Source organism: Hemitrygon akajei, chromosome 26 (genome assembly GCF_048418815.1).
Source record: "Hemitrygon akajei chromosome 26, sHemAka1.3, whole genome shotgun sequence".
Lineage (NCBI taxonomy): Eukaryota > Metazoa > Chordata > Chondrichthyes > Myliobatiformes > Dasyatidae > Hemitrygon > Hemitrygon akajei.
In genome coordinates this window covers 61,253,469-61,268,383 of record NC_133149.1, presented here as the reverse complement: position 1 = coordinate 61,268,383, position 14,915 = coordinate 61,253,469, and the positions used below count along the sequence as shown (strand labels likewise).

The following is a 14,915-nucleotide window of genomic DNA, read 5'->3' as shown; positions in this document are numbered from 1 at the left end:
ACTCCCGCACACGCGCACACACACACACACACTAAAAGAACAGGGTGAGCTGCCTCCATGACTATCACCCAGTGGTGCTCACATCTACTGTGATGAAGAGCTTTGAGGGGTTGGTCATGACTAGACTCAACTCCTGTCTGTGCATGGACCTGGACCCACTGCAATTTGCCGATCGCCACAATATATCTACAGCAGATGCAATCTCACTGACTCTCCACTCAGCCTTAGATCACCTGGACAAAAGCAATACACAAGTCAGGCTGATGATTACAGCTCAGCGTCCAACACAATCAGAGCCTCAATTGTAATCAACAAGCTCCAAAACCTGGGCCTCTGTACCTCCTTCTGCAACTGGATCCTCACCAGGAGACCACAGTCTGTGTGGATCAGAAATAACATCTCCTCCTTGCTGATAATAAACACAGGCTCACCTCAACGATGCGTGCTCAGCCCACTGCTCTACTCTCTCTACACCCACGTCTGTGTGTCTAGGCTCATCTATAAACTTGCCGATGACACAACTATTGTTGCTGGAATTTCAGACGGTGACGAGGAGGAGTACAGGAGTGAGATAGATCAGCAAGTTGAGTGGTGTCACAGCAACAACCTTGCACTCAGCATCATGAAGACAAAGGAATTGATTGTGGATTCAGGAAGGCGAAGTCGAGGGAACACACACCAGTCCTCACCGTGGGATCAGAAGTGAAAAGGGTGAGCAGTTTCCATTTCCTTTCTTTCAACATCTCTGAGGAACTATCCTGGGCCCAACATATTGATGCAGTTACAATGAAGGCACAACATCGGCTATATTTCATTCGCAGATTGAGGGGAATCGGTCCGTCACTAAAGACACTTGCAAATTTCTACAGATGTACTGTGGAGAGCATTCTAACTGGTTGCATCACTGCCTGGTGTGGAGAGGCCACTGCACAGGATCGGAAAATGCTGCAGAACGTTGTAAACTCAGCCAGCTCCTTCATGGGCACTGGACTCCACAGCATCCAGGACACATTCAAAAGATGATTCTACAAAAAGGTGGCATCCATCATTAAGGACCCCCAACACCCAGGACATGCCTTCGTCTCATTGCTACCATCAAGGAGGATGTACAGAGGCTTGGAGACAGACTCACTGGTTCAGGAACAGCTTCTTCCCCACTGTCAGATTTCTGAATGGACAAAGAACCCATGAACACACCCTCAGTATTTTCCGTCTCGTTTTGCACTACATTTTAAATATAATTTTACACATTCTAATTGTAATCTGTAGTTTTTATTACTAAATATTGCAATGTACTGCAGACACAAAGGAACAAATTTCACCACATATGCTGGTGATATTAAACCTGATTCTGATACACAAACACACACAGCTGGGCTCAGACATACAACACTCCCACATTCCTCCCTTTGTGACACCCTGCTTGCTCCGCGGTCCCCGGTATGAAGCTCAAACTGTTGCAAAACCTGCCCTTTAAATTCATGGCTGAGGCTGTGTTGTGTCTGTTCAGTGTTTGAGTTCGATATTAAATGAAGAGCATTGAATGGGAAGGAAGGTTTGAATAGAAGAATAAAGATCTCCTCTGAAGGTATATGGGGCCCTGGTGAGAGCGTACATGGAACACTGTGCACAGGTCTGGTCTCCCTCCCGGAGTCAGCCTGTGGCATGAAGGGAATGAAGAGATTTCCCAGATTGATTTAGGAGGTGAGGTAGTGTCCTCAGAGAGATTATACTGACCGGGCCTGTCTCAAAATTAGAGAAATAAAAGGTCGTCTGACTGAGACAGACACTGTCTCACAGGGTATTGACAGGGTAGAGGCAGGAGTGATGTTTCCTTTGGCTGTGGTGAGGAATGGGGGGTCACAGAATCCGAGTTCACCTCAGCAGAACTGAGATGAGGAGAAATTTCCTCACCCAGAGGGCAGTGAATCTTTGGAATTTTCTCCACAAGGTTTCTAAATTTGAAGGACAAGTTTTGGGGCTCTGCGATACAGGGAACGTTGCGCGAAAGTGGCGATGAGGTCAAAGATCAGGCATGTTCTGAGTGAAAGGCAGAACAGACACAAAGGGCCGAATGGCCTGCTCCTGTTTCCTTTTTCTAAAGTCCGAGTTTACCTTTGCGGCTGGTTCTCCCTTGACCTTCAGCCTGTCCTTTTGCACAGGGGAGCGCTCACAGCACCGGAGTTCCATCGGCAGCCGCTGCGGGCCAGCTCCCGTATCCCAGCAGCAGGAGACAGGTCTGGGAGGAAACTCCGGACAATAGGCCCCGATCCACGGCGGGGAAAGACCGGGCACCCTCTGTGTGGCTGAAACATCTCACGGAATCTCCGCCCGAATCTTCACCTCCGCCATCGGAAGGATCCAAAACTCCGGCCGTTGTTGCAGCCTTTACCCGGGGAGCTGCTCCCAATCTCGGATCTCTCACCGGGTCCACTCGTTCCCGATTCCAAACTACGGTCCGCCCACAGTCCCGCCCACTGACACTCCTCAGCCAATGGAGGCAAGACTCTCCCAGCGGTGTTCTCTGATTGGCCGTGGGAGTGTCCGAGGACGGGCTGCTGCCGGGAGCTGGAGATGTCAGTCACTGTTTGTTCTCAGAATCAAAGCAAGTTCACCGAGCCTCAAAGTTCAAAGTAAATTTTATTATTATTTTGAAATTTTTTAATTTTTTATTAAACACAATCAAAAACAGAAACACTAAACATATGCTAACAAAGCCAGGGAGTCACACAAAAGCAGCAACAAATATATAACTATTAACTTTAAATATACAAATAAACAAGGAAATCCACTCTAAATACTGTTGGACAGAAGGAACTGTATCTAAGAGGAGTCACAAAACAGGAACATTTACAGAGATAACCCAAAACGTTGACAAATTTGTACAGTCTTTACAGCTTTCTGGCGATGGGAAGTTTTCAGAGGATAAACGTATAGTTTGAAGTCTGACGTAAAAATATAAATGAAGGTTCCTTATTGCTGTGATTGCATTTATGGATATAAAATTTGCTGTAAATTAACAAAAGATTTATGATAAAGAAATGATCCCTGTGAGATTTGGTGTTATTAGTAAACCCAAATAAGACATTTTGAAAACAAAAAGTAAAATCCACATTAATATATTGATCTATAAATTGACCAACATCAACCCAAAATGTTTTAACATATTCACAATTCCAAAACAGATGAAATAAATTCTCTGGATATAAACCACAAAAAGAACAGTTAGTTTCAATATCAGAATTAACCCTCGCCAAATAAACATTGGTTGGATAATATCTATCTATAATTTTAAATAAGTCCCAAGTACTCCTCCACCTCAGATTCCCCAAGCGACTATTCCAAAAACTAACAGAGTACGTATAAGTCGCCACTTACAACTCCTACAAACATACAGAGCAAAGCTACAGAACGGTAACTATATCTGGATCACTGAAAGATCAGCCAGAGTGCAGAAGACAACAAACTTTGCCAATGCAAATAAACAACGAGAACATGAAATAACCGCAGTGGCTGCCGATAGATGTCCGGTGCTCTCAGCGCTCCCTGTTCAAACAGACAGGACAAGAAACAGTGAGGCGCAAAGGTAAACTCGTGTTTCAGAAAATCAGAAATAGAGAAAGCGTGGTCATTCGGCCCCTTGCGCCTCTTCCGCCCTTCACTCAGAACATGCTTGACCTTTGACCTCAGCACCACTTTCCTGCAACTTCCCATCACCGCTGAGCCCCAGGATATGTCTATTCAATTTAGAAACCTTGTGGAGATAATTGCAATGATTCACTGTACTCTGGGTGAGGAAATTTCTCCTCATCTCAGTCATGCTGAGTTGTCCTCGGATTTTGAGTCCGTGAGCGCTGGTTCCACATCTTATGGGAAACATCATTCCAGCCCTTCCGCTGTGAATATCCTGTGTGATTGTATTTCTCTAATCCCTGAGCAGGAATGTGATCTGTCTCAGTCAAACCACCTCTTATTTCACTAATTTGGAGACAGACCCAGTACGATGATTTGTTGTGGGGGCATGTCTATGGACAAGTGAGGGCAGTTGTCATGTATTGTTCCACAGCCTGATGGCTGAGGGGTAGTAACTGTTCCTGACCCTGGTGGGGTGAGTCCTGAGGATCTTGTACCTTCTACCTGATTACAGCAGTGAGAAAAGAGCCTGCCTGTGTGGTGAGCCTGATCACAGCCGCCTGTATCATCGTCCCCTCTGGCCTGACCTATCCGGGACCAAAGGGATTGTGGAGAATAAATGTGGTACTCTGTCGAGTATCTCAGTGATCCGTCCCCTCTGGCCTGCCCTATCCGGGACCAAAGGGATTGTGGAGAGTAAATGTGGTACTCTGTCGAGTATCACTGTGATCCGTCCCCTCTGGCCTGCCCTATCCGGGACCAAAGGGATTGTAGAGAGTAAATGTGGTACTCTTTCGAGTATCACTCTCATCCATCCCCTGTGGCCTGCCGTACATGGGACCAAAGGGACTGTGGAGAGTAAATGTGGTACTCTGTCGAGTATCACTGTGATCTGTCCCCTCTGGACGGCCCTATCCTGGACCAAAGGGATTGTGGAGAGTAAATGTGGTACTCTGTCGAGTATCACTGTGATCTGTCCCCTCTGGACAGCCCTGTCCGGGACCAAAGGGATTGTGGAGAGTAAATGTGGTACTCTGTCGAGTATCACTGTGATCCGTCCCCTCTGGCCTGCCCTACCCGGGAGCAAAGGGATTGTGGAGAGTAAATGCGGTACTCTGTCGAGTATTACTGTGATCCGTCCCCTCTGGCCTGCCCTATCCGGGACCAAAGGGACAGTGGAGAGTAAATGTGGTACTCTGTCGAGTATCATTGTGATCCGTCCCCTCTGGCCTGCACTACCCGGGAGCAAAGGGATTGTGGAGAGTAAATGCGGTACTCTGTCGAGTATTACTGTGATCCGTCCCCTCTGGCCTGCCCTGTCCGGGACCAAAGGGATTGTGGAGAGTAAATGTGGTACTCTGTCGAGTATCACTGTGATCTGTCCCCTCTGGCCTGCCCTATCCAGGACCAAAGGGATTGTGGAGAGTAAATGTGTTACTCTGTCGAGTATCACTGTGATCTGTCCCCTCTGGCCTGCCCTATCCAGGACCAAAGGGATTGTGGAGAGTAAATGTGGTACTCTGTCGAGTATGACTGTGATCCGTCGCCTCTGGCCTGCCCTATCCGGGACCAAAGGGATTGTGGAGAGTAAATGTGGTACTCTGTCCAGTATCACTGTGATCCGTCCCCTCTGGCCTGCCCTATCTGGGACCAAAGGGATTGTGGAGAGTAAATGTGGTACTCTGTCGACTATCGCTGTGATCCGTCCCCTCTGGCCTACCCTATACGGGATCAAAGGTATTGTGGAGAGTAAATGTGGTACTCTGTCGAGTCTCACTGCGATCCGTCCCCTCTGGCCTGCCCTATCCGGGACCAATGGGATTGTGGAGAGTAAATGTGGTACTCTGTCGAGTATTACTGTGGTCCAGGCTCTCTCCCTGCCCCTTATTATTCTTGTCTGTGTTTGCAGTGCGACAATCTCTGGCCCAATGTCCCCTCTTTCTACAATCCCCGTTTCTGTCCTTAGCCAAGTGTCCCCTCCAGCTGCACCGTCCGCACGATCCCGCCACCCGTTCTGGGTTCTTCGTCGGGACCCGAACTCCATCTCCTCGCTACCGGTTCTCTGAGCACACTCTCGCTTTCCCCCAGTCCCTTTAAAGAGTCAATTGCGCTCGATATTCATCAGAATTTATGTCACCCGGGGCCAGGTCTGACACAGCGAATTGAGATTAGTTAACTTAAAGGAGTGGGCAGACTTGGGTCTGAGACAGTTTAGAAAAGTCTGCACTGCCAGCTGGACATACTGATCTGTCCAGGGGTTTGCCGGCATTGGACTCTCATGTATCCTTAAAACGAGCTATAAAGTACGCAAGGGATTCTCCTTTTTTCTGTAGGTATTGGGTAAATTCACCAAAATCCACATGCAGTCGGGCTGTCATTCAAATGGGTTCCCTTACCTCAGTGACCCACCGTGCCATGGCTTGTATTACATCAGCCCCTCTGGTGGCTCCCGGTCACCTTCGGACATCTGCCTGGGAAAGGGGAACCCACTCCCTGTCCCTATCCGAGAAGTTCCATATATAACCCTGCGGAGAGGCACAAGTCCCCAGGCAGGGTCTGGAAAGGGGAACCCACTCCCAGTCCCTGTCCGAGAAGTTCCATATATAACCCTGCGGAGAGGCACAAGACCCCGGGCAGGGTCTGGAAAGGAGAACCCACTCCCTGTCCCTGCGAGAGAGGTTCCATATATAACCCTGAGGAGTGGCACAAGTCCCCGGGCAGGGTCTGGAAAGGGGAACCCAATCCCTGTCCCTATACGAGAGGTTCTATATATAACCCTGAGGAGTGGCACAAGTCCCAGGGCAGGGTCTGGAAAGGGGAACCCACTCCCTGTCCCTGTCCGAGAGGTTCCATATATAACCCTGAGGATTGGCACAAGTCCCCGGGCAGGGTCTGGAAAGGGGAACCCACTCCCTGTCCCTGTCCGAGAAGTTCCATATATAACCCTGCTGAGAGGCACAAGACCCCGGGCAGGGTCTGGAAAGGGGAACTCACTCCCTGCCCCTGTCCGAGAGGTTCCATATATAACCCTGAGGAGTGGCACAAGTCCCCAGTCATTGTCTGGAAAGGGGAACCCACTCCCTTTTTTAATGAATTCAGGTAAAGCCCCTGGTCCAGACGGTTATACTGCTGAATTTTTAAAATCCTTTTCTTCTATACTAGCTCCTTGGCTTTGTAAAATTTTTAAAGATGCGTTAACTGTAGGTAAATAAGCACAATCTTTTTATGATGCCTCCATTTCTCCAATTCGTAAAAAAGATAAAGACCCCACTGAATGTGCATCCTATCGGCCAATATCCTTGCTGAATACAGATTCTAAGATTTTTACCAAAATTTTGGCCACTAGATTAGAAAGTGCATTACCTCAAATTATCTCAGAAGATCAGACCAGATTTATTAAAAACTGTTATTCATCTTTTAACATTAGAAAATTTATTAATATAATTTATACTTCTTCATCTAAAATACCAGAATGTCATTTCCTTAGATGCTGAAAAAGCGTTCGATAGAGTTGAATGGCTATATTTATTTAATACGTTGCAGAATTTTAATTTTAGCTTGAAATTTATATCATGTAGTAAATTAATGTATTATGAACCTTTGGCTTCGGTTCTTACCAATGATCAAAGATCTCCTTTTTTTCAGTTGTCCCGTGGTACGAGGCAAGGCTGCCCTTTAAGTCCTCTATTATTTGACATTGCTTTGGAACCTTTAGCCATTGCCATTCGTGAATCACCTAATATTTTTGGTGTTACTCGTGGGTAAGGGACTTATATGTTATCATTATATGCTGATGATTTGTTACTATACATGTCTGACCCTGAGAGATCTATTCCTGCTATTTCATCCTTGCTTGCTCAGTTTAGTAGCTTTTCTGGCTACAAACTGAATTTTCATAAGAGTGAATTATTTCCATTAAATATGCAAGTTCCAATTTATAAACACTTACCATTTAAAGTTGTCACAGATCATTTTACTTATTTGGGTATTAAAATTACCAAGAAACATAAGGGTTTATTTAAAGTTAATTTTTTACCTTTAATTGAACAAATCAAGAAACTTGTTACCAGGTGGTCCCCATTATCTCTGTCATTGGTTGGTCGAATTAATACTATCAAGATGATAGTATTACCCAAATTTTTATATTTATACCAAGCATTAACAATTTTTATTCCTAAATCTTTTTTTGATATTATTGACTCCAAAATATCCTCGTATGTGTGGCAGGATAAAAATCCTAGATTAAGTAAACAATATTTACAGAAGCCTAAGAAGGAAGGTGGTTTTGCTTTGCCAAACCTGAGATTTTACTATTGGGCAGTTAATATTCAATATTTAATATTTTGGACACAAGAATCGGTCATAGTACCTTGCCCACAATGGGTAAATTTGGAGTGTAAATCTGTACAAGACTTCTCATTGTTTTCTATTTTAGGATCTTCGCTTCCTTTTGCTTTATCGAAACCGAATAAACAAATAACTAATCCTATAGTTCAACATACATTAAGAATATGGTTTCAATTTCGTAAATTCTTTGGCTTGAATAATCAAGCCCTATTATATCTAACTTCTTTTTCCAGCCCTCTTTTATGGACCAAGCCTTTGTGTTATGGAAAACAAAAGGTATAACATGTTTTCGTCATCTATTTTTAGATAACAGTTTTATGTCCTTTGAACAGCTATACAGCCTAAAACTCATTTTTTTAGATACTTGCAAGTTAGAAATTTCTTGAATGTTATATTTTCTGAAATTATGTCCAATGGACATTACAGAAAAAATTCTAGCTCTGAATCCTTGCCAGAAGGGTTAAGTAGCCATCATTTATGATCATGAAAATACAGCCAGGAGTATCAGAAATAATTAAGAAGGAATGGGAAAAAGAACTTCACTGTCTTATACCCACAGAGCAGTGGGAGAAAATTTTACAATTAGTCAATTCTTCTTCTATTTGTGCTAAACATGCCTAATACAATTTAATGTTGTTCATAGGGCTCACATGTCCAAGGATAAACTCGCTAGATTTTATTCTTATGTTAATCCAACCTGTGACAGATGTCATTCTGAAGTCGCTTCATTGACCCACATGTTGTGGTCTTGCCCCTGTTTGCAAAATTATTGGAAAGATATTTTTGGTATTATTTCAACAGTTCTGAATATCAAATTGCAACCGCATCCTATTACTGCAATTTTCGGTTTACCAATGATGGATAGTCGTTTATCCCCCCCCCCCAGCCCGGCGGATGATTGCATTTGTTACATTAATGGCTAGAAGATCTATCCTATTGAACTGGAAAGAAATTAATCCTCCAACTATATTTCAGTGGTTTTCTCAAACTATTTCTTGTTCGAGTTTAGAAAAAATTACAAGTGTTGTCTTTGACCCTTTAGTTAAATATGAAGAAACTGGGAGACCATTTATTCAACATTTTCATATGAGCTAAACTGACTTTTCCTAAACCTTACTTTTATTATCCTTAATTATTTTGATGGATGTGCAGAGTTATTAGATAGATAGATAGATAGATAGATACTTTATTCATCCCCATGGGGAAATTCAACATTTTTTCCAATGTCCCATACACTTGTTGTAGCAAAAACTCATTACATACAATACTTAACTCAGTATTGACGCTATAATTGATATAATGCAATGGCCCATGTCGGTTAGAATATTTTTCTTTTTTTTTGGGGGGGGGAGGGTTTCTTATTTTTTCCATTTTTTGTAACCACTATGAGTTTGGGAGGTTATTATCATCTATTTGTATTTATACCTTAACCTATTAATTATGTACTCTCAAGCGCTTTGTATTCATGTTTCATTTGTGTTTGTTTAAAATCAATAAAAAGATTAAAAAAGAAAGGACTATTCTGAGGAAAGGGTGGAATAGGCGCAACGGGCCGAGTGGCCAGGCATGCTCCTGTTACTTATTTTCTAAAGCACGAGTTTATCTTTGCGCCTTGTTCTCCCTTGGTTTTCAGCCGTTCGGATTGCACAGAGGAGCGGTGAGAGCTCCGGAGATCCATCGGCAGCCGCTGCGGGGCAGCTCCCGTCTCCCAGCAGGAAGGGACGGGTCTGGGAGACAACAGGCCCCGATCCTCGGCGGGGAAAGGCCGGGCGCCTCGGTGTAGCTGAAACATCTCACGGAATCTCCGCCGGTCTCTTCAGCTCTGCCTTCGAAAGGATTCACGACCCGCCGGTGGTGCAGCCGAAACCCGAGGCTCAGCTCCCGGTCTCCGGGCTCACTCGGACCCGGTTCCAAACCCCGGCTGGGCCGGGCGCTCAGCGTCCCGCCCACTGACACCCCTCAGCCATTGAGAGCATCCTTCTCCCAGCGCTGGTCGCTGATTGGCTGTGAGTGTGTGAGGACGGGCTGCTACTGGGAGCTGGAGATGTCAGTCACAGTTTGTTCTCAGAATTAAAGCAAGTTTCCCGAAACTCAAATTTCAAAATAAATTTTATTTTCAGAGTCCAGATAAGTCACCACATACAACCCCGAGAAGCATTTTCCTGCGGGTATACTTAGAAAAAGTATAGAATAGTAACCACAACAGAAGCAGGCAGTGAAAGTGTAACGTTCTCGCTCGGGTGTGAAGTAACGCCGAGGTAAACGTCGAGATAAACCAGAATCAATGCAAACGAGACCGCAGTAAGATTAACCATTTACTGTTCACTCTTCACATTAACGCATGGTGAAAACTGTTGAAAAACAATACAGGATTGGTACAGTGTTTGTTTCCTTCTAAATATCACATTTACATTGTGAATACTTGCAAAGGTAAAACTACAATAACTACATTACATTAAAGTGCAGCATACAGTCAGAATCTAGCTGCTCCATTGGCTGCTTTAGATACACTTCAATACAAACTATCCCGACTCTTTAACTGACGAAAAGGTAAACCTTACCGACCGTCGTTACTTTTAACAGAATCGGCGTTAACATTTTAACTCAAAATACCGATTATCTAATGACTTACAGCGTTGCTTTCACTGTGTCTTTGGTGCATAGAGAGACCCTAGTCAGCGTTATGGTAGCACATGTGAGTGACCCCCACCCTTGCGTGAATTTCAAACCGGTAATTCCCCACAAGACGCGGCGAACCCGGATGTGACGTCATCGCAGCCGCGATGTATTACAGACAAATCAATTGATTTAAACAATCCTAACTTTAACTAAAAAATGCTAACAAATTACTACGCGAAAATATTATAAACTAAATAACTGCCATAAAGGCAGCACAGAAAGATCAGCCAGAGTGCTGATCTGTGCAAATGCAAATACAAAAATAATGATAAAGAACAAGAACATGAAATAACCGCACCGGCTGCTGATCGATCTCCGGAGCTCTCACCGCTCCCCTGTGCAATCCGACAGGCTGAAGGCCAAGGGAGAACAAGGCGCAAAGGTAACCTCGTGATTTAGAAAATAAGAAACAGGAACAGACGTTGCCATTCGGCCCGTTGCGCTGTTCTGTCCCTCACTCAGAACATGGCTGATCTTTGCCCTCAGCACCACTTTCCTGCAACGTTCCCAACATCGCCGAGCCCCTAAATATGCAGGTTTAATTTAGAAAACCTGTGGAGAAAACTCCAAATATTCACTGCACTGTGGGTGGGGAAATTTCTCCTCATCTCAGTCCTGCTGAAGGGATCTCGGATTTTGAGTCTGTGATCCCCGGTTCCACTGCCCAGCCAGGAGAAACATCATTCCTGCCCCTACCCTGTAAATACCCTGTGAGACTGTGTCTGTCTCAGTCAGGAAGCTTATCCATGTGAACCTTGTGTTAATGAAATTGGTGACAGTTCTTTCAGACCAGCAGCTTTGACCACAAGAACACCAGACAGTGGTCAGCACGGAATATCCTGCAGTTACTGCAGGAGAAGGACTGGATGGACACAGTGGAGTGGTTCCCTGAGCAGACAGTCCAGACCATCTGGCAGAATGCCTCATCACCAGATCTCACCAACAGGCAACAAGACCTCACCTGTCTGGCGGCGAGAGGGTCCCTCCCGGTCTGATCCTTGCTGCATGCCCGGAGATCACTCCCACAGCGCGCTGCCCCGAGATTACTGCAGTGGAGACGAGACGGTCCCTCCCAGTCCGATCCTTGCTGCATGCCCGGAGATCACTCCCACAGCGCGTTGCCCCGAGATTACTGCAGTGGAGACGAGAGGGCCCCTCCCAGTCTGATCCTTGCTGCATGCCCGGAGATCACTCCCACAGCGCGTTGCCCCGAGATTACTGCAGTGGAGACGAGAGGGCCCCTCCCAGTCTGATCCTTGCTGCATGCCCGGAGATCACTCACACAGCGCGCTGTCCCGAGATTACTGCAGTGGAGACGAGAGGGCCCCTCCCAGTCTGAACCTCGCTGCATGCCCGGAGATCACTCCCACAGCGCGCTGCCCCGGGATTACTGCAGTGGAGACGAGAGGGCCCCTCCCAGTCTGATACTTGCTGCATGCCCGGAGATCACTCCCACAGCGCGCTGTCCCGAGATTACTGCAGTGGAGACGAGAGGGCCCCTCCCAGTCTGATCCTCGCTGCATGCCCGGAGATCACTCCCACAGCGCGCTGCCCCGAGATTACTGCAGTGGAGACGAGAGGGCCCCTCCCAATCTGATCCTTGCTGCATGCCCGGAGATCAGTCCCACAGCGCGCTGCCCCGAGATTACTGCAGTGGAGACGAGACGGTCCCAGTCTGATCCTTGCTGCATGCCCGGAGATCACTTCCACAGCGCGCTGCCCCGAGATTACTGCAGTGGAGGCGAGAGGGTCCCTCCCAGTCTGATCCTTGCTGAATGCCCGGAGATCACTTCAAAAGCGCGCTGCCCCGAGATTACTGCAGTGGAGGCGAGAGGGTCCCTCCCAGTCTGATCCTTGCTGCATGCCCGGAGATCACTCCCACGGCGCTCTGCCCCGAGATTACTGCAGTGGAGACGAGAGGGGCCCTCCCAGTCTGATCCTTGCTGCATGCCCGGAGATCACTCCCACAGCGCGCTGCCCCGAGATTACTGCAGTGGAGACGAGATGGCCCCTCCCAGTCTGATCCTTGCTGCATGCCCGGAGATCACTCTCACAGCGCGCTGCCCCGAGATTACTGCAGTGGAGACGAGAGGGCCCCTCCCTGTCTGATCCTTGCTGCATGACCGGAGATCACTCCAACAGCGCGCTGCCCCGAGATTACTGCAGTGGAGACGAGAGTGCCCCTCCCAGTCTGATCCTTGCTGCATGCCCGGAGATCATACCCACAGCGCGCTGCCCCGAGATTACTGCAGTGGAGACGAGAGGGCCCCTCCCAGTCTGATCCTTGCTGCATGCCCGGAGATCAGTCCCAGAGCGCGCTGCCCCGAGATTACTGCAGTGGAGACGAGAGGGCCCCTCCCAGTCTGATGGTATGTACTTCCATTGAACGGGCTGAGGCAGAAGGAGGGTGAATTTTCTGTGCTTGTCCGGCCACTGAGTGACATGCACGAGGAAATGCATTTCAAGTATTTTCGGATGTCGGGAGCAAGATTTGACGAGTTGGTTCATCGTCCCCAACCATTTATTTCGTATCAGTGTACGGACAGTATGCCTATAGACCGGAGGAAATGCGATGTTACCAAGCGGACCAATCACAGTTGTTGCGGTCTGCGTTGCCGCGACGCGCAGTTACATGAAACAGCAGCAGATTGTGTGTGTGTTGTTTGATTCCCCGAGTCTGCAGCGCGCGTAGTGGACAATCGCGGTACTGCAGGGGATCAGCAGCTCCCCGAAAGTGAAAGCATTCTGAATCAGGAAGTGCCGGGAGTTAACATGGCTTCGAAAGGACCGGCCGAGAGTTTGAGCGAGGAGGCAATTTGTCCCGTCTGCCTGGATTTCTTCATCGATCCGGTTATTCTGGAGTGTGGACACAACTTCTGTCGCTCTTGTATCACACGGTGTTGGGAAAGGGAGGAGAGAAACTCCTGCCCGGAATGTAGAGAGGAGTTTGCTGACCGCACCCTCAGGGTGAATCGGGCCTTAGCAAATCTGGCTGAAAAAGCTCGACATCTAAACCTGAATCCGAAAGGGAAGGAAAGTAAACGTCACTGCGAAGAACATGAGGAAGAACTGAAGCTGTTTTGTGAAACGGACAAGACACTGATCTGTGTGATCTGTGCAGCTGCGCAGGAACACAGAGAGCACCGCTTCATTCTGATTAAAGAAGCTGTTAAAATCTACAAGGTAAAAACGAACGTTAATTAAATACTTAACACATTTCCTTTGCCCTAGATACCATTACACGAGCCTCCATAACCAACACATCATTCTTTGCAACTTCGGCCATTTTCAACGGGATTCTAGCATCTCTCCGTCCCACAGCCCACCTCCGCACCCCGCAACTCTCCGCTCTCTATACGGATCGCGCTCTACGTACTCTATCGCCCTGATCCACTCGCTCCTCCCCACTGATCTCTCTCCTGGCACTGACACCTGCAAGCGGGACAAGTGCTACACCTGACTCCTAACCTCCTCCCTCGTCACCATTCAGGGCCGCAAACAGCACAGTTCCTACCGTTTCTTCCATGGTCGGTTGTCCTCTCGTATTAGATTCCTTCTTCTCCAGCCCTTTACCTCTTCCACCTGTCCCCTCTCAGCTTCTCACTTCATCACCCTCCCCCACGTTCCCCCTCACGTTGTCTCACCCGTCACCTGTCAGCTGGTTCTCATCCCCAACCTTTTCATTCTGGCTTCTGTCCCATTCCTTCCCAGTCCTAATGAAGGGTCTCATCCCGGAACACCGACTGTTTATTTCCCCTGAATAGATGCTGCCTGACTCACTGAGTTCCTCCGGCATTTTGTGTGATAATCGGGTTTGATCACCTGTTTCTTTTGATGCATCTTTGTTTCTATTTCCTTCACTCTCTGACTTCCAGGATCAGCTAAAATCTTCCTTAGACTCTCTCACAAAAAAGAAATCAGACTTCCAGGAAAAGGAGCAGCAACAGAAAGAGAAGATTTCCGGAGTTCGGGTGAGGCTTCCTGAGCGGAATTTCTGATATTACTGTCGAGTTTTGCTCCATTTAATGCAGAATAGCCGAGTATCGCAGCTCCAGTGACCTGGGTTCGATCCTGACCTCTGCTGCTGTCTATGTGGAGTTTGCATGCTCTCCCTGTGACCACGAGAGATTCCGACACATCTCAAGGACATGCCGGATGAATGGAGATGGGAGTTTATAAGTGAGAATAGGTTTCAGGAAAACGTGAGGGAATGCTGTTGACGGGAATGCTCTCAGAAGTAGAATGGACTCTAATAT

The 14,915-nt window shown here is 47.1% G+C and overlaps 2 protein-coding genes across 2 annotated transcripts in view; one reads left to right on the top strand and one right to left on the bottom strand.

The window, feature by feature from the left end:
• Positions 1-14,915, bottom strand: part of LOC140716731 (uncharacterized) — a 343,916-nt gene that overhangs the window by 200,679 nt on the left and 128,322 nt on the right. The gene's annotated exons all lie outside the window — the stretch shown is intronic.
• LOC140716661 (zinc-binding protein A33-like) overlaps positions 1-14,915 on the top strand; it is a 42,538-nt gene that overhangs the window by 17,266 nt on the left and 10,357 nt on the right. Inside the window, exons 2-3 of the mRNA XM_073029483.1 lie at positions 13,781-13,842; positions 14,535-14,630. Of these exons, the coding sequence (XP_072885584.1) occupies positions 13,781-13,842; positions 14,535-14,630 (158 nt within the window). The remainder of the gene's footprint in view (positions 1-13,780; positions 13,843-14,534; positions 14,631-14,915) is intronic.